This window comes from Sturnira hondurensis, unplaced genomic scaffold (assembly GCF_014824575.4).
Source record: "Sturnira hondurensis isolate 20B ecotype Veracruz unplaced genomic scaffold, ASM1482457v3 Scaffold0010857, whole genome shotgun sequence".
Lineage (NCBI taxonomy): Eukaryota > Metazoa > Chordata > Mammalia > Chiroptera > Phyllostomidae > Sturnira > Sturnira hondurensis.
This window is the reverse complement of record NW_028083488.1, coordinates 189,962-215,923: the sequence shown is the minus strand read 5'-3', so window position 1 is coordinate 215,923 and position 25,962 is coordinate 189,962. Positions and strand designations below refer to the sequence as shown.

Genomic DNA, 25,962 nt, shown 5'->3' with positions numbered 1-25,962 from the left:
TTAAAAAAATGTGTGATAGCGAGATTGTGTCTGAAGTGACTCCTAGACTAAACAACCCAAGAATCAAGCGGCCTGGTGAATATCAGTGTTTGTGATTTTGCTGTAGCCAGAGAGCACTGCTCTGCTGGCTCTAGAGCTGGCCTGAGGGAGAGAGAGACTTAGAGCTGGCAAGAGGCCCTCCCCCATCCCTTCACCTACCTCCCCAGGGTCAGGGGTTCCTCAACCTGAGAGTAATTTTCAGAACCCCATCCCAGATATATTTGTTCTGTAGTTGTTTGTAGTACTCAGTTTAGCATTTTCTGATATATTTTCTCTGCAGCAACACCCTTGAGGAATGGGAAGAACACTAGACTCAGACAGAAGAACTAGATTTGAATACCAGCTTTTCTAGTGCTAGCTGTGGGCTTGATTAGTCTCAGTTTGCTCACGTATGTATAAAAGGAGTATAACAATCCTACCTGATGTGTTGTGAGAGTAACAGGGATTGTGTTTGTGCAAGAGTAGGGGTGGGTAAACTAATTTTTAAAAAATATTGTATTGATTATGTTATTACAGTTGTCCCATTTTCACCCCTTCATTCCACTTCACCCTGCACACCCCCTCCCACCCACATTCCCTCACTTTAGTTCACATCCATGGGTCATACATATAAGTTCTTTGGCTTCTACATTTCCTATACTATTCTTAACCTCCTTCTGTGTATTTTCTACCTACTATTTATGCTACTTATTCTCTGTACATTTTCCCCCTCCCACTCCCCCACTCATAACCCTCCATGTGATCTTCATTTCTGTGATTCTGTTCCTGTTGTAGTTGTTTGCTTAGCTGGATTTTTTTCAGGTTCAGTTGTTAATAATTGTGAGTTTGTTGTCATTTTACAGTTCATATTTTTTATCTTTTTCTTAGATAAGTCCCTTTAATATTTCACATAATAAGGGCTTGATAATGAGCTCCTTTATTAGGAGCACTGGGAAGCACTTTATCTGCCCTTCCATTCTAAATAATAGCTTTGGTGGATAGAGTCATCTTGGATGTAGGTCCTTGCCTCTCATGACATTGAATACTTCTTCCCAGCCCCTTTTTGCCTGCAAAGTTTCTTTTGAGACATCAGCTGATAGCATTATGAGAACTCCTTTGTAGGTAACTGTCTCCTTTTCTGTTGCTGCTTTTAAGATTGTCTCCTTATTTTTAATCTTGGGTAATGTAATTATGATGTGTCTTGGTGTGTTCTTCCTTGGGTCCAACTTCTTTGGGATTCTGTGAGCTTCCTGAACTGCTGGAAGTCTATTTCCTTTGCCAGATTTCCTTCGTTATTTGTTCAAATATGTTTTCAATTTCTTGCTCTTTCTCTTCTCCTTCTGGCACCCCTATGATTCGGATGTTGAAACATTTTTAAAAAATATATTTTATTGATTATGCCATTACAGTTGTTCCATTCCCCTCTTCATTCCCCTCCACCCTGCACACCCCCTCCCGCACCATTCCCCCCTTTAGTTTATGTCCATGTGTCACAAGTTCTTTAGATTCTATATTTCTCATAGTATTCCTGCCCTCCCCCCATCTATTTTCTACCTACCATCTATGCTACTTATTCTCTGTACCTTCTCCCCCTCCCACTCCCCTGTTGCTAACCCTCCAAGTGATCTCCATTTTTATGGTTCCACTCCTGATGTAGCTGTCCTTTTAGTTTGCTTTTGTTTTAGGTGTGGTTGTCAATAACTGTGAGTTTGCTGTCCTTTCACTGTTCATATTTTTCATCTTCTTTTTCTTATATAAGTCCCTTTAACATTTCATATAATAAGAGCTTGGTGATGATGAATTTCTTGAATTTGACCTTATCTGAGAAGCACTTGATCTACTCTTTCATTCTAAATGAAAGCCTTGCTGGATAGAGAAATCTTGGATGTAGGTCCTTGCCTTTCATGACTTGGAATACTTCTTTCCAGCCCCTTCTTGCCTGTAAGGTCTCTTCTGAGAAATCAGCTGACAGTCTGATGGGAACTCCTTTGTAGGTGACTATCTCCTTATCTCTCGCTGCTTCTAGGATTCTCTTCTTCATTTTAATCTTGGCTAATGTAATTATGATGTGTCTTGGTGTGTTCCTCCTTGGGTCCAACTTCTTTGGGACTCTCTGAGTTTCCTGGATTTCCTGAAAGTCTATTTCCTTTGCCAGATTGGGGAAGTTCTCCTTTATTATTTGTTCAAATAAATTTTCCACATGTTGCTATTCCTCTTCCCCTTCTGGTATCCCTATAATCCGGATGTTGAAACATTTAAAGATGTCCTGGACGTTCCTAAGCCTTTCTTCATTTTTTTTTTTTTTTGAATTCTTGTTTCTTCGTTTTGTTCGAATTGAATGTTTCTTTCTTCCTTCTGGTCCAAACTGTTAATTTGAGTCCTGGTTTCTTTCCCATCACTGTTGGTTTCCTGTACATTTTCCTTTATTTCACCTAGCATAGCCTTCAACCAATATGATTTGTGATCATATTCAACCAATTCTGTGAGCATCCTGTTTACCAGTGTTTTGAACTGTACATCTGACAGGTTGGTTGTCTCTTTGTTGCTTAGTTGTGTTTTTTTTCTGGAGCTTTCATCTGTTCTTTCATTTCGGCCATTTTTTTGTCGCCACATGCCTGTTACATGTAAGAGGCAGAGCCTTAGGTATTCAACAGGGTTAGGCAACCCATATAGCTGCGTTGTGATGCTGTATGTAGGGGAGGGGTCCAAGAGTGAACAATGCCATTTGTTCCAATCCTTGCCAGTTTGCAGTCACTTCCTCCACTACCCACAAGCAAATTGGGCTTTTCTGGTGCGGATTTCCAGGTAGGTGGGTTTGTATACATTCTAGGACCCTGCAGGTCTCTCCAACGAACTCTCCTTAAGGCTGGGAGCTTCTACCACTGCTACCTCAACCCCCACAGGTGTTTTAAATCAGAGGTTTTGAGGCTTTATTTTTCTTCACTGGAACCCTGGGTTGTGTGATCTGTCTCAATCACCAGTTGTTCTTCCTAGTTTATCTGCACACAAATGTAGGATTGCCCACTCTACCATCCACTGCCTTGCTTGCCCTGGTCCTCTAGTTGCAGCCTTGCCATGATTCCTCTCCACCTGGCTTCCTGGCTGAGCACCTCCTACCGGTCTGGATGAATGTTTCTTTGATTCCTTGGTTGTCAGACTTCCACACAGTTCAATTTTCTGTCAGTTTTGGTTGTTTTTTTTTTTGTTTTTAAATTTGTTCTTGTCCTTCTTTTGGTTAAGCTAGGTGGCAGTGTGTCTACCTATGCCTCCATCTTGGCCAGAAGTCCTGATAAAATAATTTCTTAGTTGACATCAAGATCATCAAGATTTCTCTTTTTTAAAATATATTTTATTGATTATTCTATTACAATTGTCCCATTTTTCCCCTTTTACTTTTTCCACCCAGTACCCTCACTTTCTCCAGCAATCCCTTCCCTTCATTCACAGGTTGCACATATAAGTTCTTTGGCTTAAACATTTCCTATACTGTTCTTAACATCCCCCTGTCTATTTTGTACCTACCTATTTGTGCTTCTTTTTTTTAAAGCAGATCAATGTTTCTATTTATTCTTATTTTTTCTGGTTCTTTTTTTAATGTGTTTATTTAATTGTTGTTCAAGTACAGTTTTCTGTCTTTTACTCCCATCCCAGCCCACCCCCCAGTGCTCCCTACCTCCCTCCCCTTTCCAACCCTCTCAGTTTTTGTCCATATGTTTTTTATACTAGTTCTTGTAAAGCCTTTCCCCTGAAATTCCCTCCCCTTTCCCCTCTGGTCACTGTTATTTGTGCTTCTTTTTTTATTTTAATTTTTATTTAATTCTTGTTCAAGTACAGTTTTCTGTCTTATATTCCCAGCGCTGCCCTATTTGTGCTTCTTAATCTCTGTACCTTCACCTTCATTCTCCCCCTTCTGTCTCCTAACTAATAACCCTCCAAATGATCTCCATATCTATGATTCTGTTCTGATTTTGCTTATTTGCTTCATTTATTATTTGATTCAGTTACTGATAGATGTGAGTTTATTGCCATTTTAATGTTCATCATTTTGATCTTCTTTTTCTTATATAATTTCCTTTAGCATTTTATATAATAATGGCTTGGTGATGATGAACTCCTTTAGTTTTACATTGTCTGGGAAGCACTTTATCTCTCCTCCCATTCTAAATGATAGCTCTGCTGGATAGAGTAATCTAGGTTGTAGGTTCTTGCTTTTTATCCCTTTGAGTTCTCCTTGCCAGTCCCTTCTTGCCTGCAAAGTTTCTTTTAAGAAATCCACTGATGGTCTTATGTGAACTCCTTTGTAGGTAACTCTCTGCTTTTCTCTCACTGCTTTTAAGATTTTCTCTTTATCTTTAACCTTTGGCATTTTAATTATGATGCGTCTTTATGTGATCTTTTTTGGGTCTATCTTGTTTGGCACTCTGTGTACTTCCTGAACTTGTATGTATATTGCCTTCACCAAATTAGGGAAGTTTTCTTTCATTATATTATCAAATAAGTTTTTGACTTCTTGCTCTTCCTCTTCTCCTTATGGTACACTTATGATCAGGTTTTGGTACATTTAAAGATGTCACAGAGGTTCCTGAGGCTATCCTTGGTTTTCTGAATAATTTTTTCTTCCAGCTGTTCTGATTGAATGCTTTTTCCTTTCTTGTGTTCCAAACTGTTGATTTGATGCGCAGCTTCATCCACTCCACTGTTGGTTCCCTGTAGATTTTTCTTTACTTCACTTAATGCAACCTTCATTTCTGCCTGGGTCTTTTTTTTATGCTGTTGAAGTAATCAATGAGTTCCTAATAACCAGTGTTTTGAACTGTGCATCTGATAGGTTGGTTATCTATATTTTTTTTTGTTCTTTTTTTCTGGAGTTTTGTTCTTTTCTTTCATTTGGGCCATGTTTCTTTTCTCCTCAATTTGGCAGCCTCCCTGTGTTTGTTTCTGTGTATTAGGTAGAGCTGCTTTGACTCCTCATTTTAGTAGTGTGGACTGCTGTAGAAAAGCACACCTGTTAAGTTGTGTGGGATGGAGCCTTCAGTATTCACCAGGGCAGGACAACCTGTGTCAGTGCTTTGTGGCTCTGTGTGGGGTAGGGCTTGGAGAGGGAACAATGCCATTCCCTGGTCTCTGGAGTTTTGCCTGGGAGAAAGCTGTCTCCCAGCAATTGTCCTAATGCTAGTCACTTCAATTTCCCCCCATATGACATGTGCCCTTCCAGATGTTACCCTGATGCTGAATCCCAGAGGGAGTGAGTTTGCATGAGTCCTAACTCTGTTGTAGGCCTTTTAAGAGGAGTCTCTTGAGAATCCTGTACCTTCTTCTACTATCTCAACCCCCACTGCTTTTTGCAGCCAGATGTTATGGGGCTTATCTTCCTGGGAATGGAACCCTGGGCTGGGGTCATGGTATGGGGCTGGGACACCTCACTCCTGAGGTATCCCTCCTGATTTTTATGCACTACATATGGGTGTGGAACCACCCATTCCCACTTCTGGGCCTCTCTTCCTCTATGTACCTCTCTGTGCCTCTCCATGTCTCTCCCTCCCCTACCCATCTGGATGAATGTAGCTTCTTTAAATGCTTGGTTGTCAGACCTGCAGACAGCTAGATTTTCTGACAATTTTTGTGATATTTGTTTTGTAGTCTAGTTTTATTTTTTGCTATAGTTGTGTGCAGAGGCAAAGTGCATTTACCTATGCCTCCCTCTTGATCAGAAATCCTACTCTGGTTATTTTACTCTCCACTCTACCAGAAGCCATGGGCATCTCCCCCTCCCAAATGCACATTCAACTCATCACTTGCTACCATCCATCCTTGCACTTCTCCCCGAATCTTCAGGAGAGGAAGAAGAGCAGCCTCCACCTGCCCATGCTAGCTCAAAGTATGTGACATCTCTGGCCCTCAGTCCTCAGTTCTCTTGGCTAGAAAAATGTGGTCAAAGCACTTAGCATGAAGTTGTATGTGGAAAGCTCTATCAGTAAGTTCATAGAGTATAATATATTCCATGCTTGGTAGCCAGCCTTCTGTGCCAGGGCTACAAAAGTTGTAAGAAAAAGCCACTTGCCTTCTTAAATGTGTCCTGAGAGGACATTATCTTGTGGAGAAGAAGCAAAAACTCAGCTCTATAAGCTCAAATGCTCACTAGGACCATATCTTTTATGTTCCCCTTTATGATATTCCATGTAGACATGGGGAAGTGGACTGTTAAATTGGACACTTGAACCCTTATTTAATTTTCTAGGAGAAATTCACTGAAACTCCCTGAGTTTCAGAATTCAGTCTTTGTAATGAAGCAAAGAGTGCCCACTTGCCCATAGCCTTCAAGAATCAGGCATTATGGGACCACAGAGCAGAAAGTGAAGGCAACATACAAGAGTTTTGGAGTTATCTGTAAGAAAGTTGCACAATCAAAGGAAGTTATGATCAAAGGGGCCCAGATCCTCTGAGGTCCCATCAGAATTGCATGAAGCAAACTGTTTACTAGTTTTGTACAATCCTACATTGTTCCCACAGGCAAAAAGTGCAGGCAGCAGGCTGCTACCAAGAAAGCTGGCAGTGCCCTCCTAAGGAATCACTGGGCACTGCTGGGGACCCAGCTGGACTAAAAAAAAATGCCATGAACACCCAGCAGAATCATTGGAAGCAGAATCACAGAAATAGGTAGGGGTGGGTAAATTAAAAAACATCCTTGGGGGCCTGGAAAGAAACCCTATCAGGGCTCTGGGAAAGGATCAGGAGAGGGCTAATTAGTGGGCACTGAGGCAGAGTGTTAGGACAAAGGGGTGACTGCAACACATTAGACTCTGGAGAACTGGAAACCTTAAGGTACTGGGGATAGTGAGCATGATGCAGCCACCTGGCCAAATCCCTTTCCCATCCCTGGGTATAAGAACTAGGTGGTGACAGGAAGACATGTTCCATCGAGGAGTGTGGAGAGAGAAAAAGAAAAGAGGGGCAGAGAAACAGATACACAGAGAGAAACAGAGACAGAGGGGAAAGATCGAAAAAGTTTGAGACTTGTGGAAAATGAGAAATGCATAGTAAGGCAATAGAGATGGAGGAAAGGAGAAAAGAATGTGTGTTAGGTGAACATGGTTGAAAACTTGGTATCTATGGGTTTATTGGGAACACATCTTGAAGATCTTAGCAGTCTTCAGAGCTGCTGCTGAGAATTCAGGGGGAGATTTATGAGAGGGCTCAGCCTGAGCAATATCCCTTGCATGCAAGCCTATTCTGTCTACCTAATCCCTAAAAACCAACTCTCTAATCCCTAAATTAGAACCCCCAAAGTGTGGACTCAGTTCCTTCTGTTATCTGAGTAGCCAGGGGAGTACATTTGGGGATTTCTTGCTCTTGGTCTTCCCTCTCTTACAGGGCCATTCTAACAAAAAAACTATCCAGAAGTTAATTGTTGTCACAATCCTACAATTCAGCTTCCTCAACAGGTAGAGGGTATGACTGTAAAGCAGGGCTAGTGAGGTCAGGGGTCCTGGGACCTTCTACCTTCAGTCATATGGCCTTATTTGGTCTGCTCTGGAAAGCTACTTCTGTACCATTCTGCAATAAGGGCTGCATTTACAGGGCTCCTTTCTCCTTGGGGATGGTATGAGAGCAAAGGACCTAGAGTTCTAGGACTCTGAACAAGCCTCAAACACTGAAGAATTCAGGACTCCAGTAGACCCACAAGACCATAAGTGTAAGACACAATCCTGTCTCTCTGCCTCTGCAGGAAGACTCTAGGCTCTGCTCAGTACATCCTCTCCTCTCTGACCCAAAGGCAAAGTCATAGGAAAAATTCTGGAGGCCCATACCTTCTTTCCCTGGAGTTTTCCAACAGGTACTCCTCCAGTTATATGCCAACACCTTCCTTATACGCCATCCATAGGAGGATGTGGGCCTCAAGTTCAAGAGATCTATGCATTTTTGAGGCTCCTTAAAGGATAAAGAACAATAACAAAGAGCCTATATAAACACGGGTTAAGATTCACCTTTTTAAACCTATGCACACCAATGTTCATAGCAACACAATTTACAATAGCCAAGTGCTGGAAGCAACCTGATTTCCCATCAGTAAATGAGTGGATCAAAAACCTATGGTACACTTACAAAAAAAAAATTCAACCTTTTTAGAAAACCTTCCCAGGTTAATTTCTCTTGGCACTCAAATACCTTCATAGTCTTTAGAAACAACTATTATTGGTAAGGCAGGTTTCATATATTAGTCCCATAGTTTTGCTGCTTGGCCATTTTTTCTTAGTGTTCCTTCATCGGGGGCAATCCCTATATTCCCTTTTTCCTTTTTTTCGCCCTCACTGGCACCTGCTGCTTCAATCCAACCCATACCCTCCCTGTGAGCCTAGCCTTAGCTCTCCAGTGATACTGCATTCTCAGGATGGGATATTGACTACCTGATTTCCAGATTATGTTCTTGACTTGTATCAAGGTCAATTGTCTTCCTTGGAAATCACCTATACTCTTAACTCTGACCTTTTCTTTAGTCTATTCAGTGAACCTGCACAGGACTTGACTCCTCTCTGGCTCTCTATTATCCTCTTGATAAACTGATCACTCTGGTCACTTGGTCACTCTGTTTGTGGGGTCAACAGCTTGCATTTTGTCCTTATTCAGTTGGAGGATATTATTTTAAAAGACAATTTTTTTCTTCTCTGTTGTGTTTATGAAGCTGGGTGGGGTAGGTGCTTATTTACCAAGGAGTGAGGTGAAGGGAAATGTGGACAGGGCGAAGGGCAGCTAGGAGTGAGGGTTGGGGTTGGTGCCAGAGTTGGAAGGAAGGACTGTGAAAGATAGCATTTAGGTTTTTTACCTTGAACCCCTCACGAAAGTTACCACTTCCATGGCTTCTGATACTTGTGCTGCCATATCCTATACCAAATAGATCTAAATATCAGTTGGAGGCTTCTAGGACCTCTTTTTTTGCATTTCCTGCCCCAAACACATTTCTAGATGTCTCTGCAGCAAAGTGAAATTCCATATAGGTAACTCTTAGAAAAAGAAAACAAAAAAAGGCAAAAAAGGTAGTGAAAGGCAGAAAAGATGGAGCCCTTCGAGAAGGGAGTATCCCTGAGGAGGTGGAAACAAAGGGAGGAGAAGGGGAGGAGGAAAGGAGGAGGAAAGCAGGCCTATCCCTTTAAGGGGATTGGCTATCAATCAGAAAGCCCTTTTCATTGCTGGAGAAAAGGACAAAGATATTCAGAGAGAAAAAGTAAAGGACCGAAGAAGGAGACTAGAGAGACCAGGATCCTTCCAGCTGAACAAAGCTGTAAAGCAGACTAGCCAGCCGGCTACAGTTGAAGTCAGAGTCCCAAAGACATGGGTGAGTTTCAAAAACTTTAGCATGGAATATTTAAAGAGGCCCAGGAATGCACAAGAGAATTTCCAACTTTGGGGTTCAGGGTTTTCAATGGTTTAAGTGAGTTGTGCTTTGGCACTTTTTTTTTTAAATTCTTTAGTGCTCAATTAGATTAACTCCTTCTCTGCTGCACTGAGATTGATGCTTTATCAGCAAAGAATCCCAGCACAGCACTTGCAAAGTCCCATAGGTCCTTGGAGAGAGTACCCAGCAGGCTGGATATGGTTATGTGTCCTCCTAACCCCTTACTTTCTTCTACCTTCTTTTCCCCCTTGATTCTCAAACCCTGGTAATGGCCATGTCAGCTGACATCCCTGGTTCTGCTGGAGGCAACTGATTGTTGAGTACCTCTCAGATGTACTAAATAACTGCTTGCTTGGTACAAAATTTAGACCCTGTTTGGCAACAGTAGGAAATTGGTGAACTAGGCAATATGGATTCAGGTTTGGCCATGGCCAAGGAGGCCAATCTCAAGTTCAGAAAATGAAAATAAAGTCTTCAATGGCTTTACCATGGTTAATGGATATAAGTAGTTGTGTGTGTGTGCATGCGTGTATGTATGGGTGGTCATATCCAACAAATATTCACAGGTTTAGCCTTCACGAGGGCATAGTCCAAACTCTAAATCCCTGCTATGATAAGGAGGCTGCTGGGGACTTAGGGCTCTTGTTGACTTGGTTGAGTACTGAGGGCTTTTCCAGTTTCCATGAACAAAGAGAGAAGCTATGATGTTTAGCTTTTAGTAATGTTTACTCAGAGCAAGGAGTGCAGAGCACAAGGGTATTTGTCCACACAAGATACTACAGAAACATGTAGACATTGATCACACATGGCAAAATAAGAGTAGCAGCTTGAATACATCCTAAATAAAATGAAAATGTATTGCCCTGTATATTCACCATCAAATGTAGTGCCCAGAAAACTCTAGTAACATTCAGAAAGATAGGTTTTCAACTCTATTAAGCTGATGTCAGCCTTTGGGTTGTTTTATCCTGAAACATCAAGAGAGCTCTTTTCAGCATGTTTTCAGGTAGGATAATTAAGAGGGCAGAGCACTGAATTAAAAGTCAATAGAATCAAGTTTATAACCCAGATCTGCCACATATGAACTTTGTGACCTTGGTAGGTCATTGTGAATCATCACTTTTTCATCTGGAAAATGATCACAATAACTGTTTTGTCTGCCTTCAAGGTTGTGAAAATCAAGTAATGATGATGTAAAGCCCTTTGAAAATGGCTAACCATTGTAAATTATGATAATACCAATTAGTATTTAATAACTTGTGTACAGGTTAACTTATTTTTTCCAAGTGGTTGGGTTTTCTTTGTCTGCACTTTGTGCACTTGGGTAAGAATCATTTTACCAATTGAGTGTGGCCAGGTGAGAGGTGAATGTGGGAAAAACTCAATTCCTTCCCAATTTCTGACATCAGAAAACCTACCTGATGTGAGAGCGGCTGTTTAGGTAGGTTGTGATTTTAAAATAGAGAGGAAGTAAAGAATGGTGCTAAATATTACTTCTTCAGAGGATAAAAATGTTTGGCTCTTTAATAATTGTAGTAGGCAATTACATTGTGGAATTTGTGATTGAAAGAAACTTTAGAAGCTATCTGAGTCAAACCTTAATGCAATAGTCCCTTTTGCAGTAGCCAATTGAATGTCCCTACAGCCTCTTCTTAATCACCTCCAGGTACAGGGAGCTCACTACCTCAACCATATAGAATGCTGTAGCATTGGAAGCAAATAGGAACAATGAATTCAGTAGTGTCTGCACAAAAGATTTATGGGGAAATGATAGTTCTTTAAACCTTGTCCCAACTTGGGAGGAAGATGTTCCAAGTGAGTTTTTGGGATAACACTAGAACCAGAAAAGAGCCAAAGAACCATAGCTGATTAGTCTTTGTTCAGTAACACAATGACATTACTGAACAGCAAAAACATTGACTCCTGTAAGCCTAATGTCTGAAAACAATGGCTGTTATCCTGGTAACCAGAGTTTGATGTTTCCCTTCAAATGTGGCTCTTTGCTAAGCAGTGTAATTTTGGCTAGCTCAGAGTAAGTTCATGTAGGCCAAGCAAAGTGTGGAAGCAGAATAGGGATCCAGTTTTACAAAATACCTGAAGACTAGCTGAACACCACCCTATGCCAAAAATGCTGCAAGAATGCCAGGAGTTAAAAAGAAACCAGATCCAAACAAGTACATTTACTTATTCTTCCAAGAGATGCTTATTGAAATGATCATGGACAGTGTTCTGTACCCTACTCCTCAACTCAGCCCTGCAGAACTAGAGGAGCTCTTGGAGAGTCAGGCAGATGTAAAAATGTTCTCTGCTTCAAGGGGATTTTGTTCTGGCTCTGTGCTAGGAAAGCCAGTTCACTCAACAGTCTGACAACTAGAAGTACTCTCTCAAAACTATCTCAGTAGTAATAAGGTTCAGGAACCTCTTGGGACTTGGTTGGGTAGGGGAAATACAGTCTTCAAATCCATCAAGGCAGGACCCCAGACTGACATCTTTTTTCTCTTGTTGCTTTTTTTCCCATATTATCCTGAAGTCCTAAAAACCATCATCAGGGAATAATTCTTAGTCTTGAAAGAAAGCAACAGTAGAAATGCCTTTCTTGCCCACAGAAATTCAGGTCCAGGTAAGGTCTATTGAGAATAGTTAGATGATCAGGAAAGGTCATATCAACCATGGGAGGCAAACAAAACAGTTTTCCTTCCTTTCCCACCGCCAGGGGCTAAACTTATATCATAAGCTCAGCAATTACTAATGGATTAATCCCTCCCTGGCTATTTTCAAATGATCCTAAGGGCAATCTGTCTGCTCTGTGCTGGCCTCTGAGCTCTCTGCCAGGCACGACTCTGAGTCAGTGATATCCCAAGGAAGACAACAAAGTTCTCCAGATCAGCTTTACACTGCAACCAAGAAGGAAGAAGATATTGGTAGGAGACTGACTTACGGAATAAGGTATGAAAAATGTCTCTTAGCTTAGTGTCAGCTGCTTCTGTTTTACCTTCTTATATGTGGGCAAGGTGAAGGAAGTTTGTTATGGATAGAGTTTAACAATCAAACTTCTACCCCAGCCTCCCAATGTTTGGTCATAAATTAGTTCTGTGTGTGTGTGTGTGTGTGTGTGCGCGCGTGCGTGCTGTGGAGGAGCAGAGGGTATAGGAAACAATGTGGTCCAAATGCGGTTGCCATGGTAATAGTAATACCCAATTGAAGAGGAGGCTAGGATTTCTTTTCCTTTAACTCTGTCCACATGACTTGTCTATCCGGCGGACTTGGATTCCCATGCCCCAGTGGTTGCAGGGCTCCTTTCTAGCCTTTGAATTTAGTATAAGAGCTGATTTCATGTAGGAAAGACAAAATTATAGGCAGGACTTTGTCTGACCAGGATAAGGCCAGAAGCAAAAGTCTTTGTTGCTGGTGCCTCCTGATGATTGTTGTTTTACTCCTAAAACCCACCCAGTGATCCCCATTCATCCCCAGTACCAGTCACTGCTGTTCCAGCAGCTTGGCCCTGTCAACTGCTTATAGACTCTGATCAAGGAAACCTCTGTTCATGGGGTGAGGTTAAGGGGTGGGATCTGGGAGGAGGGTAAGACTGTAATGCTAATTAGAGACTTAGAGAGATAGGGCCAGTTTTTAACTCAATGAGCCTGCCTGTTGTTTAGTTATATTGTATAGGGCTCTATTTTCCCCTTTGTTAGCTGGTTTCAAGGGACAGAGTGAAAATTGTGCAATGCACAATTGGTTTCTTTCTACCATCCTTTTCGACGAAGCCCTTCCTTTCCTCCCTTTGATGGGTTTCCAGATTCACAATGAATTTCCATCATGGAGCTTGTTCTTGAGGCATGTCCAGGGCGAAGAAAAGGAGGGAGGGATTATGAGCTTTTGGTTCCTGCTTAAAGTGCCAGCATCAGGATCAACACAGTCTCTTGGGTAGATATGGAGATAGCACAACAGTCCTGTCAATCTTTGTCAAACTCCTGTGAAGAGCATTGGTGAAAAGGGCTTGAAGTTCTATCACAGATCCATTAGACTAGTTTGGGGAGTTTCCAGATAAATCTATCAACACAGAATGTTTCCCCTTACCTTACGTTTTCCCCACAGGACTTGGTTATATACATTTTAACACAAGATGATAGGTAGCTTTGGTCTTTGATTCATAGACATAAGTTTGTACTCCCCAAGACTGAAAGGTCTTTGAAGAAAAAGACTGAGCCTTATAATTCCCTTTTATTTATCATAGAATCTAGGTTAGTGCTAATGTATTTAATAACTGTACTGAATCCACATAAACAGAAATGAAAGGAAAACACTGGGGGAGGGTCATTATTTTTCTCTATGATCTCTCATCAAAGTTAGTTGTTTTAATCCAACTGAGTTGCATTAAGTAATATGATTACTATACAGTTTTTTTAACGCCAACTCTACTATGTTGCAGTTTTTACTTAGCCTGGAAAATGTGAGACCACTTCTTGAGAGAGGCAAGAAACTTCTTCAGAATCCCTTACAGCCTTCTAGAATTACACCAATACCCTTTCAACCATGAAGTATTCTGAAATGGAGAGCCTGTGGCTTTAGGCTCTTATTTCCCCAACCCCATGGTCATTTCTTGGCCTATGACAAATGAAAGTGAACCCAATGGACCCTTCTCAGAATATTTAGATTGTCAGCTACTTTGAAGAAGACACAATTTCTTGCATGTTCTGAAGTTTTTCCCTGTTGGAACCCAAAATTTGATATTTTACTTAGACAGACTGACAGATTCTTCACTTCTGCTGGACTTAAATATCCCCAGAACAAACATTTCATTTTGATTATGAAGAGATGGACATTTGATACTTATGTTGACATTGAACTGTTTATAGCTCAACAGGGATAGATTTATCTAGGGTCATTTATTTTCAACTTCACATTAGAGATTCATTAATGCCCATGTTCTTCTTGTCTCTTGCTTTGAGTGGCCGTAGAGCAGAAAAGGACTTGCTTGTTATTTGAGCTCTAAGAAAATGGAGGAAAAATGGATGTAAAAAGAGAGTATCAGGTTTAGCTCTTCACCATCCAGTAAGAACAATACATATGACATGCCCTGGTTATGTGGATAATGATCAAGGGATCAGATACACTAAGGAGGATTACAACTCTGGAGGGGCATCAGCTAAAACTTGGAGTGGAATTCTCTGGTTAGCAAGACTTCAAGTTCCTCCATCTCTGATCACATCTGCACCACCATTTAGCTCTTCTCAGGGTGAAAAAGCTGGGGTGAGTGAGTGGGCACAGGATAGTCACTTGCTAGGGTGGATGGCTCTTCTTACTCTAAACAAACAGTTCTGCCATTGTTCCTTGACTCTGACCCCCTCTCCATGCTTAGGCCTGTGGGGCCCTGCAGAATACCAATGAGGCTCCTGAGATCTCTGGGAAAAACAAGGCTTCTTTGTCTGAGGAAGCATGGAGGGCTCTGTCTAAGCCCTGACCATGTGCTAGGGAGAGAGGGAACAGTGGGGTCACTGACGTTTCCCTCTCCCCACCTCCAGGCTTCAGAGACCTTCTTTACTAGAAGAGTCTAAGAGTTTGGGGGTGGGGAAAAGTTGGATAGGCAGGGAAAGAAAATGGCAGCTCTACTTATTTTCAAGCTCTTTTTTCAAAAAAGATTTTACTTATTTTTAGAGAGGGGAAGGGAGGAAGAAAGAGAGGGAGAGAAATATCAATGTGTGTTGCCTCTTACACACCTCCTACTGGGGACCTAGCCTGTAACCCAGGCATCTGCCCTGACTGGGAATCAAACCAGCGACTCCTTGGTTTGCAAACCAATGCTGAATCCACTGCTGAGCCACACCAGCCAGGGCTCAAGCTCCTTTTCTTGACTTACAGGATGCATCTAGTATTTTAACTTGTTATGAAAGGAAGATCAATTTCTGAAAATTTCCCTGAGAATAACAATCAATTTCAAATGCTGTGTTACTCTCTCTGGTACACACATGCATGTATGTGCACATTTGCAGGTATACATGTTTGTGCATATGCAAACACACACACACACCATGGACTAGTTCTAATGAGATACTTACCAAGCACTATTGCAAAGCTCATGCTAAGTAAACTCTGCCTTTATTTACAGCACAGCTACAAATTTCTTCCAAAAGAGGCCAAGTTTTTTGACAGCAGTGCTTTGTTTCTTGGAAAAGAAAACAAATTCAGTTCTGCTGCAAATGTTAACTACTTACTCTGCCTGGCTTGGGTTTCCAAGCCTAATCTATGGTGTGATACAGAAGAATCTTTGAAGAGGTTCTTTGAGGACAAGGAAAGGCTGCCATTTTAAGGGATAGTATGTATAGGACTCACTCATTCTGTGGCTCTGAGAACAGAGACGAATGCATCTAAATCAAGTTTCCCATTATAGAGATAATTTAGTCCTTTAGAATCAACAGTTCAGCCATTCAAATCATCAGATGACCAAGCACTCCAGGATAAAAAAAAAAACTGTACTAATCTTAGAGAGGTTGGGCAAAGGGCTCCTGTGGTCCTTGATACTCTGGTATAGATAAGTGAGCTTTGTATAAAAATTCAAACCTAAAAATTAATATAATTTATTTTATTTTTATAAGAATTCCCAAGATGCTTTTCCAAAATAACAGTTTTTCAGCACAATTGCCAATTATTTGTGTGTGTATGTGTATAAATAATTCATATGTACCTATAATATACAAAAATATAAAATACTTCATATATCATATCTATATATGTTATAGATATGACATATATAGATATGACATTTATATACCTATAAATGTCATATCTATATATGAAATTTTATATAGTTTTATATAGATGTCACATTATATATATACATATATATATATATAAAATCTGTGTGTGTATTTATATATGTATATATACAAAGAACTCTTTTCTGATAAAATTAACGTTTTTATTTCTTCTGTCTTCTGGGGATCAGGCCAAGAAGCCAGAGGGAGCCATCCTTTCCCCATATAGAAAATCATCTACCTAAAATTTGTTGTTTTACTTCATGTGGCACCTTAGACCATGGGTCTAGTAGTGGGGGCGCGGCTACTCTTGGAGCCCGAGACTTCTTGTGTGCTTTTCCTGTCTCAGCTGGTCTAGGGATCTCAGGGACTGTTAGCACTTTAAGACACCTGTGTTCCAAGGCCCTAGTCTGTTTTTGTCATGCCAGTAAGACGTTTCATGCTCTGATGACTTTGTATAATGTTTTTTTGTAGCTATTTTGACAGAAATGCTATGTAAGATTGAGGATGGGGACATTGGTTAAGCAGTGATATAAGGGGACAAATCAGCCATGGAAAAACGTTAAAAAATCACTAAGAATTTTTATTACTGAAAATAATAATAGTAATTCTCCCATTACCACCTCTGTCCTCTGCCAGTCCCCTCTATCTCCTTGGACTGCTGTCCACATATCTAGACTAAGAAGAATCAAACATTCCATGCAGCATATTTACACAATGTTCAGGAATATCCAGGAGCATGCAATTTCCAAAGTTGCACCCATCTGGAATGCATAGTTGTAGGGTCAGTCTCACATTCCAGAAGCCTAAAGCTCTATACTCTCCTGCTTCTTGGACTCTGAAGTGAGACTCCATACATGCATGTGAGCACACAGTCTGACTGGTTTGGTAGAGAGGTATGAGTGGCATGGCCTTCCTATTGTACATCCCTGACTGTTTCCTCTCCTTCCCCAGGTTTGTTAGAGTGCTGTGCAAGATGTCTTGTAGGGGCCCCCTTTGCCTCCCTGGTGGCCACTGGATTGTGTTTCTTTGGGGTGGCGCTGTTCTGTGGCTGTGGACATGAAGCCCTCACTGGTACAGAAAAACTAATTGAGACCTATTTCTCCAAAAACTACCAGGACTATGAGTATCTTATCAATGTGTGAGTACTTGTCATCCCACACAAACCCCTCTTTTTCCTTCTCTCCATCTTGGAGATACAGAACTCATAAGTACCTTAGTTACAAGTAGGGGATTGGTGTGGCATCAGGAAGGATTCCTGAGTCCTTCTTCTGTATGCAGATTTCACCATACCACATCTGAACCCATAAATAAGGGGAAAGTGCCAAGTTCAGAAAAGAGGAGCCTGTCTGCTTGCAACTCTCCCAGTCCTGTTCTCTTCCATGCATTCAGACTTTTGCTCAGTAGAGTTAACATTGAATGAGTTGGAGCTTCCTAAATGCTTGGTACAGAGAACTCAGGGGAGGCATAATGACTCGACAGAGTAGGGTTGCTGCATTTGGTTTGACACACCACTTGACTCTGCTGAGGCCCAGTGCTAGTTTTTTCTATTCCTAGAGCAATTTAGGTTCCTGTTCCTTTGTTGGTCTTCTCGTCCAGCTCCTCTCTCTTCTCTCCTCTGAGGGAGCATCTCTGAAGGGTTAGGCTAAGGAGAGTAGAGTTCTGGTTGTTCAGGTCATAGGGTAGGCAAGGTGTGGGTGGAGAAACATGTGCATCTAGCTACATACTCCCTGTATCCCTTTACTTCAATCCAGATAAGGTGGAAGCATGAAGATAGAGCCTAGTGATCCCTCTAAAGACTCCTGAGCCTTGTTTAGGTGCCCATTTAAGTTTCCACCTCACTTATGCAGGAAAGGAACTGGTTCCTCAGTTAATAAGATTCTCTGGTCTTACTTGTCTATTTGTTAATGCAGGATCCATGCCTTCCAGTATGTCATCTATGGAACTGCCTCTTTCTTCTTCCTTTATGGGGCCCTCCTGCTGGCTGAGGGTTTCTACACTACTGGTGCAGTCAGGCAGATCTTTGGCGACTACAAGACCACCATCTGCGGCAAGGGCCTGAGTGCAACGGTAACAGGGGGCCAGAAGGGGAGGGGTTCCAGAGGCCAACATCAAGTTCATTCTTTGGAGCGGGTGTGTCATTGTTTGGGAAAATGGCTAGGACATCCCGACAAGGTGATCATCATCAGGATTTTGTGGCAATAACAAGGGGTGGGGGACAATTGGGTGTGATTCTGTGGCCTCACCCTCTCACAAGGCTGGTTCCTCTCCAGGTACCTGGCCTTTTAGTGAGGAAGTGATGGCTACAGCTGAACAAGGTCAGGAAGAACGTTGTGCCCATCTGGCTTAGCCTCACCTTTGTAAAGTTCCCTAGAAAATTTCATCTCAAAATAAAAAAGCATGAGTTTTATGGGATGCTTTGTATAATCAGACCATTTCTACGTCATCCGTTGGTATTCCTTTACTTCCCTCCTTGGAGGAACCATAACAAGAAAAGATCTGACTGCCTAAGAGTCTAAAATGTCATCCATGTAGCTGAGACATAGGTAGCTAATTTGAGAGGAATGGTGGATCATGGAAATTAAATAATTGACTCTAAGGTAGGATTCACAATATTTGGGGATCATACATTGTTGGAGGTCCCAGGGAGAACTAGAATAAATCTGCATATTTAATGCTTCATCTTTTGACTGAAGGCCATCCATGCTTCTACTGAGGCACACAGTGGTTAACAGTCTCTAGAGTTAAAAGGTCCTTTGGGGGCTGAACATCTGTGGGTTGTGGTGATGTCTTTTGTGACCAGCAGATGACTTAGAAAGGTTTTGTTTGAATCTGAAATTTAAATCTCCTATTGGCCTTGTTTAATAACTAGGGATCAAAACTCTTGTGACAAAAAACATTTTTCTAAGCTCAGCCTAAGGCAAGAAATGGCACAACTTTCTTTCAAGATCTACTTTGATTTCTTCACACCTTATCTGCCCAACAAATCTCCTGAAGCCTCTCTAACCCAGGGATCCTTCTCACTCCAACCCCTGACTTGTTCCTGCCATCCCCTGTCACATGAAGGGCCAGTTCTCTAGTAGATACTGCCAATGACATTTGTCAGAGGTGCCTTGCTTACTAATTTCATTTGGTTGGAGATCCCTGGCATCTGGTTCTGTTTCTGGCACATGCCACTCCTGCATCTCCCACTTTGTGTTTTAACATCTATAGGCTAATGATCATTTCTAACCAACCCATGTCAATTGTTTTAGTTTGTGGGCATCACCTATGCCCTGACTGTTGTGTGGCTCCTGGTGTTTGCCTGTTCTGCTGTGCCTGTGTACATTTACTTCAACACCTGGACCACCTGCCAGTCTATTGCCTCCCCCAGCAAGACCTCTGCCAGTATAGGGAGCCTCTGTGCTGATGCCAGAATGTATGGTGAGTTAGTGCATGGGTGCCCTTGGCTTCTCAACCCCTTTATGGAAGCACTATAAATTTGGTTCTTAGGGTAAGAAGGGAGGTAATTATGGGTGAAATTAAGGGGGGTACCTGGGTCTTAGTTTTTTTATCTCCTCTCCACCAAAACTGGAGATATTTCTTCCCTTGGAAGGGAACTTCTTGGAAGGGGGAGATTTCTTGGCTGTATACACAACTCTATCCTATTTGACTGCTGTTCCCAACCCAGAACACTACATTTCAATAACAAACACAAGATTTTACAATTGTTCAATATTACCTTCTATTTTTGGTAACTCTTTAGAAAAGAGAATCCTGATTGTTAGTAGGATCCAACTTTTCAGCAAGGATGGTTAAAAATGAAAGAAGGGCTCTGAGGAAAAGACTTCATGCAGCCCCACAACTTCATGAAGCTTACCTTAGTTGACTTGTGTGTCTTACTTAGGTGTTCTCCCATGGAATGCTTTCCCTGGCAAGGTGTGTGGCTCTAACCTTCTGTCCATCTGCAAAACAGCTGAGGTGAGTAGGCCATTTAGATTATTTTACAGTGGAATAGCTAGTACCATACAAATTCCTACCTGTGGCCTTTAATTTTAAGGATCACAGTTTCTGTTTGCTGGATTTTGAGTTATGACATTGTCTTCTACAAAATATTGGCACAGACCTGGCTGATATGGCTCAGTTGGTTAGAGTGTCATCCTGTAACTGAAAGGTTGTGGGTTCAGTTCCCCATCAGGGCACATCCTAAGTTGTAGGTTTGATCCCTGACCAGGGTCCAGGCGTGGGTGTATGCAACCCCTGATCTGGATGTGAACAGTCCCTGTTCTGGATGCATATGATCCCCGGCACAGATGCCAGTCCCTGGTCTGGTTGTGTATGAGAGGCAACCAGTCAATGATCCTTTCTCCCACCAATGTTTCTCTCTCTCCCTTTATTTTTCCCTTCTCTCTCTAAAAGCAATGAAAAAACTGCTCTCACATTAGGATAAAAAAATTTTGGTTTAGTGTGCCTAAGCTAATGATCATAGATGGTAAAATATCTATGTTCCCTAGAGGTACGTAGAAAGTCTTCCATTCCAAGACCCCCTCCCTTAAAAGAGAAATTTGTAACTTTAGGTGAACATAGAGCTTAATGATAAAATCCCCCAAGTGAAAATTTTTATTCTTTTAGTTAAAAAAAAAACATCAAGAAAATTGTGTTTAGAGATGTTCATAAGTTTTACAAAACACTTTTAGATTGGAACTTCCCAGTCTCTAGTGAAAATTAAAAAACAGTACATTTTAAAAAGGAACATACTATATTGAGAACAGATATTATACACAAATGAAGTGGAGAAATAAAAGTAATCCTAAGAAAGAAGGCAAAAAAATTATTTGAAAACAAAATGGTGATTTAAAATTTTTGGATCCTGGGCACAATTGTAAGAAACAAGATGATTAAAATATTTATGAACATTTCATGTGTATTCTGTGTTCTGGGTGTTATGGGGCTAGGTATTTTGGTATACATTGAAGAATGGAAGATCTACTATCAGAGAAGTGACAACTTAGAGATGTGGAAATAACACATAGAACGATATCAACACATATTCAGAAAGCTGAATTTGCCCTGGCTATTGTGGTTCAATGGATTGAGTGCCAGCCTGTGAATCAAAGGGTTGCAGGTTTGATTCCCAGTGTGTGGCAAATGCCTTGATTTCAGGCCAGGTCCCCAGTAGGAGACGTATGAGAAGCAACCGTGCATTGATGTTTTTCTCCCTCTCTCTCTCCCTCCCTTCTCTACTCTAAAAATAAATCAATAACATCTTTTTCTTTTTAAAAAGCTGAGTTCATGATATATAGCAAAGCATAGTCTTTCTGTTGTAAGAAAGTTCTTTTTTTTTGGGCATTTTCTTGCAGTTCCAAATGACCTTCCACCTGTTTATTGCTGCATTTGTGGGGGCTGCAGCCACACTGGTTTCGCTGGTGAGTAGCCTTTGAATGATACCGGCAAATAAATAAGCCTGAATAACTGGGGTCTACCTATATTGAACGTCAAAAAATAGACTCCTTCTAACCTTAAAATGATAGAGAGAAGCTACTGAGAACAGACAGCAGAGTGTAGAGACTGTGCGCTTCTACTTTGTGTTGGCAGGGCATAAAAACCAGAAATTATGAACAAAGCAAATGAGGAAAGAGGAGGTAAGAGATTCATAGTCAAGAATAATAATATTTAGCATTTACAGAGCATATGATATCATCAAATGACTTACAGTCATACAGTACAGTTAATTCCCAACACATCCTGGTCAGATCAGTGTTAGGAACACCGAAACATTGTTAAACATAGTGTTCCAAAGCCTGAAATTCTAGATACTGTAAATATGACTTCATCTTGGATATTCTCCAAAGTATTTAGTTACTCTCCTGTAAAAACAGGAAGGATCCCCTAACAGTATGAGAATTGTTATTACTATAATGTAATTCTATATTCCAAGTCCGATTGGTGGTATAGCACAGTGTCAAGTTAGTGCATTCATTGCTCACGTTAAAAACCTAGGGTAAAGAAGGGTGAAGCAATTTATCTGAAGTCATTGAATAAGTGGTGAATGTTCAAGGATAACCTCACAGAACTCCTGGCCCCTACTGCTGAGAGTTTTATATACTCTAGTTGTTTCTCATTTTGTAAATAAACTGATGCATTAAGTACTAGAGGGCTGTGTTGCCTGCAGCAAACATCCTATCATTCCAGCTCACATAGACATGTGGGTAAGGTGATGGCAGAGCCCAAATATTATTCACTTCCCTCAGGAAGTGTCTGTGTTAGGCCGAGCATAGGTGTGAAATAAATCCTTGACAAGTTCGTCCTCTGGGCCTGGGCCATTGGAAGGAAATGTTTCAGAGAAGACTGGTAGTCAAGTAGATAGGACAAAAACCTGGGATGTGATACTTTTTAAAGAAAAGGTTTTCTTCCTTTATTTAGCTATAATTTAGTTCATTCCTTCCTCATTCCCAAGAATATTGGAGGAGGGAGATAGTTTTCTTTCCTACTCTCACTCATGTTCTCTCTTCTGTTCCCTACAGCTCACCTTCATGATTGCTGCCACTTACAACTTTGCCGTCCTTAAACTTATGGGCCGAGGCACCAAGTTCTGATTGCCTGTAGAAACTTCCCTTTCCATAGTTAGCAAGGCTCTAACCGCACAGCCTACATACTACGTCTCCCATGTTAACTCTTTGCCTTTGCCACTGACTGGCCCTCTTCTTACTTGATGAGTGTAACAAGAAAGGAGAGTCTTGTGGTGATCGATGTCTCTCTGTGGACTCTCCCCTCGTATGTGCTTGTTTTAGTCATTTTGCTTCACAGCTAGTTCCTGCTAGAAATGGGAAATGCTTAAGATGGTGACTCCCCAGCTACAAGCCACAAAGAAATGGAGGATCTACCACAACTTTCAAGCATCTCCTGAGGACCAGGGAGTGTTTTCTTCTCAAAGGGCAATTCCACTGATGGAAACAAAATGAAAAGAAAGATGCTCAGGTAGAAAGAAGGAATGTACCTGATTCTGTTACCATCTATAGGGACCAAATATATTCTTCTTGGTATGCAAAACAGAGAATTTAGTCCTGTCTCCCTATTACCACTGAAGATAGAAGAAAAAAAAGGAATTCCAGTAATACAATAAGAGCATTTCCCCAAATATACCTATTGCAGCTGGGAGAAGGGGGTCAAAGCAAGGATCTTTCACCCATAGAAAGAGAGCACTGACCCCAATGGCAAAGGACTATTTAAGCCCTAACTCAGCCAGCCTTACTTACAGCATAAGGCAGCGTAGTGTCTGTGTAGACAGAGGAGAAACCTGGTCTTACACCTCACTAGAGAAGAGAAACAGGTTGTTATCAGCATTTTCTCACTCCCTCCTCCTTAAGAGCAGCTACCATGACAACCATATAGTTTCAAAGGAGCTTAGAATAAAGAGAAACTAGCTTAGATTAAAAAAAAAACCACTCACTTAAGAAGCAGCAGTTGCTAGTGGCTAATGGTGTAAACTGAGCCAGCCCTCTGATAGACACAGGGTAGATAACTCTATGATAGCATGTCTTTTTTTTTCCTGTTAATTAGTTATGTACTCTCTGGCCTCTGCCGTATCTTCACAATGGTGCTCTTCTCATGGGGTATTATCCATTCAGCCACCATAGGTGATTTGAAGATCTTGATTTGTTTCAGATTGATGCACATTTCACATTTTCCAGTTTGTTTTCCACTTGGATGGGTTTGTACCAGAAAGATCTGGAGAATGATTCTTTGAATATGATTCTCTAACAAATGAAAACTGGATAGTAAACATCACAAATGATACATAAAATTGGCTAGTTCCATGCATCTATTGCAATCTTCTATAAATGATTCTGCCTTTTGCAGAAACAGATTTGGTAAATTTGAATAACCTATTATTTCAATTATTATTGATTGTTCTTCCTAGCTAGTGGGAAATGATGTGATATAGCACTGTTACCTTGGTGTATTAAAGACTTGGATTTCTCATACAGGTTATTCTCTCCTAGTGTAGAACACCTAACTGAGTGCACCACCTGTCAGCTATTCAGTTGGCAAGATTCCATAGAAAAGGAAATGTGGAAAGATTTTGAAACCTGAATAGCTCTCAGGTTTTAGTCTTCTCTTTCTTGTTTATTAACTTTGGTTTAAAGAAAAAAGGCTGATTTGTCTTTATTGAAAGAATGATTTTATGGATATGACTGTAGGTGGCTCTTTTGTTGTAAAAATTTATATGTTTCCCTCCCAAACTGGTTTCAGCAATGTTTAAGGAAATATAGTATCTTTAGAAAAAAGACACTTGATATTTGTTTTCAGACCAGTATACCAGATAAGCTTCCAGGCTGCATAGAGGAAGGAGATGTAAAAGGTTCTGTAAGATACCAATCAAGATAAAAAAAAGTGAGGTAATCCATACCTTGTGTTTCGTTTTGATTTAACAACATAAGTAACCAGCCTTTCCTGACCCCCCCCCCAGGCATACATACACATGTACACACACAAAGAGAGTTAATCAGCTGCAAGAGTTTGCCTCATTTCTGATATAGAATTTCAATTTTAACACACATAATGGATAAGCTTTTAGAAACTTATCTTACAAAATGTATTTTATAAAATTAAAGAAAATAAAATTAAGAATGTTCTCAATAAAACATTGTGTACTCTGAGTGAATTGTTCTCTTTAACCCCACAATAGGACTTGAATAATTATATTTTTATTATGCTTTGTTTAAGAAGTTCATTAATTTTTCAGGTCATCCAAGTCATTCTCACAATAATTCTCTAAAATATACTAGGTAAATCACTTCTAGTTTTATAGCTGGTGACACTAAGAAATAGAGGCAACACTGATAACCCAAAGAAACCCCAAAAGAACATTTTTGAGCTTGGACTAGAATTCAGATCTTGATAACAAGATCTTTGTGGTTTAGGTTTTCTTTTATCTTAAGTTAGGTTTCATAGTAGTCTGCTAATTCAGAATCATACAGGATTACTTCTTTAATACAATAATGGTTCCCAGCTCTGGTGTCTTTAGAATTAAATTATTCTTAGCTGTTCTTTGAAATATTTGAATTTTCCAAAAATGAGCCCTTAATGCTCCATGCATGAGTAATGCTTAGCTTTATCTGGAAAGTACTGGAGGAAAGATTGAATGTCAAGGCAAAGCACATATGGTAAGAGCAACATAAATTTAAACAATTTGTGGCAGGACAGTATTAAAATAATGAATGACATCTACTACTCTGATTGGTCAACCCCTAGCTTTTGGGACACAGCATTAAATGCCTGTGACAACCCCAGGCTAGAATCTGGTGCTCTTGGTCATCACTCTAATGACCAGCCTAAAGAAATCTGACTTAGCTCTGGCTGGTATGGCTCAGTGGACTGAGTGCTGACCTGTGAATCAAAGGGTCACCTGTTCAATTCCCAGTCAGGGCACATGACTAGGTTGCAGGTGTGTCCCCCCCAGTGGGGGACACATGAGAAGCAATCACACATTGATGTTTCTCTCCCTGTCTTTCTACATCCCTTCCCCTCTTTCTAAAAATAAACAAATAAAATCTTTAAAAAAAGAAATCTGACTTAAAATTAGGTGTAGATTCATCGTCTTATAGTCACAACTGGTAAGGAATGTGGTTGGAGAGAAAAGAGACTTTAGCTGGGGCAACAAGTCAGCTGGCAATTAAGGAGCTCCATTCAAAAACAGTTTCATGAGGGGAGGGTGGATGTAAATAATGTGAGAAAGAAGAGAGAGGGCTGTAAATGAACATGTATAAAGGACCCATGAACAGAGCCAAAGGGGGGTAGGATCAAGGGTGGGAGGTAGGG

General features: G+C 40.8%; 1 protein-coding gene across 2 annotated transcripts; it reads left to right on the top strand.

Annotated features, from left to right (window-relative positions):
* Nucleotides 1–9,196: 9,196 nt before the first annotated feature.
* On the top strand, nt 9,197–24,543 carry PLP1 (proteolipid protein 1). Of its 2 annotated transcripts, none has more exons than XM_037059414.1 (7): nt 9,197–9,349; nt 17,116–17,302; nt 18,075–18,231; nt 19,416–19,584; nt 20,048–20,121; nt 21,501–21,566; nt 22,665–24,543. In XM_037059414.1, the coding sequence occupies exons 1-7, from the start codon at nt 9,346–9,348 to the stop codon at nt 22,734–22,736; spliced, it is 729 nt and encodes a 242-aa protein (XP_036915309.1). In that variant the 5' UTR covers nt 9,197–9,345; the 3' UTR covers nt 22,737–24,543. The 2 variants fall into 2 exon arrangements, with proteins under 2 accessions (XP_036915309.1, XP_036915308.1); XM_037059413.1 differs by having other exon boundaries at nt 18,075–18,336.
* The last annotated feature ends 1,419 nt before the right edge of the window (nt 24,544–25,962 follow it).

Coding starts and splice junctions, on each gene's coding strand:
- PLP1 (XM_037059413.1), top strand. Junction 18,337..19,415: donor GGCTAGGACATCCCGACAAG/GTGATCATCATC, acceptor CAATTGTTTTAG/TTTGTGGGCATCACCTATGC. Junction 20,122..21,500: donor CCATCTGCAAAACAGCTGAG/GTGAGTAGGCCA, acceptor ATTTTCTTGCAG/TTCCAAATGACCTTCCACCT.